Consider the following 4,171-nt stretch of genomic DNA (forward strand, 5'->3'; position numbering starts at 1 on the left):
AATAATGTTAGAAGTCACTCTTTTGTCACTCTTGTGTCCCTAAAAAAATAATGTGGCTTTTAAAAGCACTATTAAGCACGTGATTGATCATTTTTGAATTTTGATCAAATAATAATTTTAAAAGCCACATTATTCTTAGAATGACACAAGAGAAACAAAAAAATAACTTCTATAATTACAACCGAAGGGTAGAAAACCCCACTTTTTTTTTCTTTCTTTTTTTGGGTGTCCTTATGCAGATTAGGCTATACTTGGGTTACAGTAAAACTGGAATAAGGGTGACCTCCCACCTAGTTCCGTACCCAAACAGCCTCCTTCTTCCACAAAATAACCCAATTGCACGCCTGACGCCTCACAAATCACAAAACGAAATTTGCAGCGCCAAAACGGTTGCTTCCTACTGCTGATACCGACACGCTCCTCCCTTCGCAGCCTGTCACCGGAGAAACCTCACACACCGCACCACCGGAGACACGGTCAGAGCAACCGATTCATTCAGTCACCGTGAGAACGACGCTCTCTACAGGTGACTCGCCCACATTAATCTCTGATACCATATGTTAAGAACCGTAGTTGTTATCAACTAAAATCAGAGCAAAACAAAAGAGAAACAGGATTGACCACTTCGAGGGGTCGGCCTCCACAAATTGACTGAAATTCTTATTTCGTGAATAGCCATACGGCACTTGTACTGAATTTATAGAATAAAGCAGGACTTGTTTAGGTAAGGAAATCTAGGGTTTAGCTTACAGGGAAACAGAATCAAAATATATTGATACAAGAAATAAAAAAATCTAGGGTTTCCTAACACTTTTCAATCGCAGTCAGTCGTGATGCTTGACTAAAATGAAAGTTGGGTTCATTGCTAGAGTTAAGATATCTATGTTTCTTGTAGAACTTTAGAATCAAGCAAGAAGTTTAGTGCTATTCACGAATCACAGTGATCATTGTAGCTAAGATGTTTGAGCTATAGTGGAAGCCGTCTGATGAAGCCCAGATGACGGGTAGGTTTTATTAATGTGGCACATATATAAGTTCCTGAACCCTGTTAGCCAATGGTTTTGTTTTGAAAAAGAAGATTCCAGAGATTCATTGATTAAATTCTAGTATTTTGGTCATCTCTATAGATGCGCTCGCAAGGAACATTTGTTGTTGTCAAAAAAATATTGATGTATAATACCTTTTTTTTTAATGAATAATATTGATGTATAATACCTTCTTTTTTTAATGAACAATATTGATGTATAATACTATTCTGCTATTGCATTGTTAAGGGCAATTTCTCTGGGGCAAGACCCACCTTAGTGAAGAGTAGTTAATGCTCTCCAAGCACTTGGCTTTTGGGAGTATTCTACATTCTTAGATGGATTATTTGCTGTAGAATTCTCTAGAGTTTTCACATGAGTGGTATTTATCAAAGTGGGAGTGGGGTAGTTGATATGGGGATAGCATCTGCCAAGAGTGTCCATTGATTATTCTAAACTAAATAAAAAGGAGTGAGCTTGCTGCAGTGTTTCTTGTTATTGAGTTTTCAGTTTGTTAAAGAGAATTTGTTGGTGCTACAAGAATAAACCTTCCAACTACCATGATAATAAAGAACGAATATTTAAACGGAGTAGAGAGAGAGTTAGAGAGTTTGTTGTGGGGTGCTTTTGAAAAGTGGCTAGCTAAACTACAAAATATGAGTTTTTTAGCCAAATTTTAGCTAAAGAATAGCTAGCTCATTATGAATGCTCTCAGGCTTCTCACTTTCACTCTCACAAGAGACCCCTGCTTCCCCTCATCAAACCCAATTTCTCTGTAATGCAAAATCTATCCTTTTGAATAATTTATTCTCTTCTTGAATCCCAAAAAAAGTCCTTGACTTGTTTGCGTGTTGGTGGAAGGCTGGTAGGCCGAGGAGTGCTGTTATTTGGAAGATGGTGCCGACATGCATTCTCTGGTGTGTTTGGAAGGAAAGAAATGATAGGTGTTTTGAGGATTTGGAGAGATCCTCGGAGGATATTTTAGCTTCTTTTTTTCATACGTTGTATCTTTGGACGGTGGCTTTTGTGTCACCGTTGTCGTTTACCTTTGATGAATTTTTTGTTCGTTTTTCACTTTCTAGCTAGGTGCGTTCTCTTGTATACTGCTGGTGTATTGAGGGGCGCCTTACGCTTTTAATAAGACTAACTTATTACTTATCAAAAAAAAAAAGAACTTGAAAAGTTTGTTTTTTTTTCTTTCCAAATACCGTTTGGTCTAAAGTCTTATTTGAATCTATAATTGGATTTCAAGAAAACGCTTCTTCTTGTTGGATCTGATTGCTTTGGCTTTATATATTGATTTGTTTGCTTTCATAGGAAATGTAAAGGAAAAGATTGAACTGAAATATGAATTTTTTTCTGTCAGTTTCTTTTGGTATTGAACCATCAGGCTTAGGTTCATTGTTGTAGTGCTTGATTTGTTTCCCCACATTTAGGGTGAAAGAAAATGGCGCTGGGGTTGATCTTAGGCTTAGGAAGGGCATTTAGAAGAAAGCGGACATCATCCCTTGACATTCTCTCTTCAAAGCGAGCACCACGAGATTACTACAAAGGGAAGAACTGCAAACCCACTGGATTCCATACCCGCAAAGGTTTGCTCATAATAACTCTTCACTGAATTCCAGCTGGCTGCCTTTCTTCCCTATTTTTCCTTTTCTTCGTCAATAAAAAAGAAAATAACCAAGAACTTTTTTAGTTGTTTCTGGGATCTGAACATCTCTTATCTAATTGATACCAATTCTTTTGTTGGTAGCATCTTTCAAGAGGGTTTTTCCTTTGCCTGGGAGAAAAATGGGGAATGGTTGTGGCGTGGGGGGCCTTTATAAATGAAACTAATATTATGTATGTGTTTACTTATCAATCAAGAGTTCATGGTTCCGCTAATGCGAGCCATGCATGCTGTTTCTGGTTAAGTCCCATATTTTGACCTGCAGCATCTAACTGAAGTTCATACTTCATTTGCTTCTTTCTAATGCATTTAGAATATTGGTGCAGGTGGATATGTTGTGGTAAAGGAAAAGCTGCCAAATTATGTAGTCCCGGCTTTAACTGACTTCAAGGTACTTATTTTTATGAACTTAACAAATCAATTTGTATATATTTGGATGTTGTGAACCCCGAGGGAAAGGTTCGACGCAGCTTCACATTGTGCAGAATGCTAATTGACATGGAAGCATGGTGGGGCTTCATTTTATTGTTGCTCAATAAATCCCAACATCTATGTTGCTTTGCTTCCCTTTTTAGCGCTAGTAAATAGCAACTCATGACTCATGTCATCCCTTCCTTTGAGTGCAGCTAAAGCCATATGTCTCACAGTGCCCGGTAGAAGTTAAAACTACAGTTGCAGCTGAGGCAGGAAAATAAGCCAGCTATGTGACCGTAGCATTATTCCCCCACTTTATGTTCCGGTGATATTGTGATGAACAAGTCTGAGTAGTTTTGAGAAATAACGTCAATTTGGATATTACTTCTTAAATTAGAAGATTTATATGAACATGTTGAGTACTTTCACCCCTTGTTTCATATTTTCAACTATTCTGACTTTAGCATGAATTCAATACAATTTGCAAAATTTTAGCATGAACATGTGGGAATTTCCATGCCCACATATTTTTGCATTATGTGATTTTTTTTTTTTTTTACTATAATTATGGCTAGTGGTTTTACAGATTTATACATTCTCTCTTTTCCCTTGTGGCATTTTAGAAGAATTTTAAACTTTAGCTCTTTTAATTTTTTTTGTTAGCTGTTATAGATGAGTATGTCAATTAAATAAAAGTAGAATAAGATAGGTTGGGTGAGCATCTCCAAAAAACCATTCATTTAAGTTATAATAGCTATATTTGGCTATTTTGGACTACTTAATCACTCCAACAAATCTTTTAAAATAAGGGCTTTTCATCCAATTTGGTACAGTAAACTTTTTCACACCTTGTAGGATTTTTTAATTTTTTTTTTTTAATTTTCCTTCCTTCTCTCTCCTCTGTTGTCTTTCTCCTCCTGCTCTCCCTTGTCTGATCTCCCCCACTTTCGGTTAAGGGAATTGTTGTAGCTGCAGCGCAGGAAGGGAGTTTATTTGCAGATAAAAATCTTAAGAGTGAGAAAATGGGCTTGAGTGGGAGAGTGAGTTTGAGAGGAGGAAAATT

The 4,171-nt window shown here is 36.9% G+C and overlaps 1 protein-coding gene across 2 annotated transcripts; it reads left to right on the forward strand.

Moving 5' to 3' along the window:
• The first annotated feature begins 342 nt into the window (after window positions 1–342).
• Window positions 343–3,611, forward strand: LOC133856596 (uncharacterized). Of its 2 annotated transcripts, none has more exons than XM_062291657.1 (4): window positions 343–526; window positions 2,392–2,617; window positions 3,021–3,085; window positions 3,321–3,611. In XM_062291657.1, exons 2-4 carry the CDS (start codon window positions 2,473–2,475, stop codon window positions 3,387–3,389), a joined length of 279 nt encoding a protein of 92 aa, XP_062147641.1. In that variant the 5' UTR covers window positions 343–526; window positions 2,392–2,472; the 3' UTR covers window positions 3,390–3,611. The 2 variants fall into 2 exon arrangements, with proteins under 2 accessions (XP_062147641.1, XP_062147640.1); XM_062291656.1 differs by having other exon boundaries at window positions 2,462–2,617.
• Window positions 3,612–4,171: the final 560 nt, after the last annotated feature.

Source organism: Alnus glutinosa, chromosome 14, assembly GCF_958979055.1.
Source record: "Alnus glutinosa chromosome 14, dhAlnGlut1.1, whole genome shotgun sequence".
Lineage (NCBI taxonomy): Eukaryota > Viridiplantae > Streptophyta > Magnoliopsida > Fagales > Betulaceae > Alnus > Alnus glutinosa.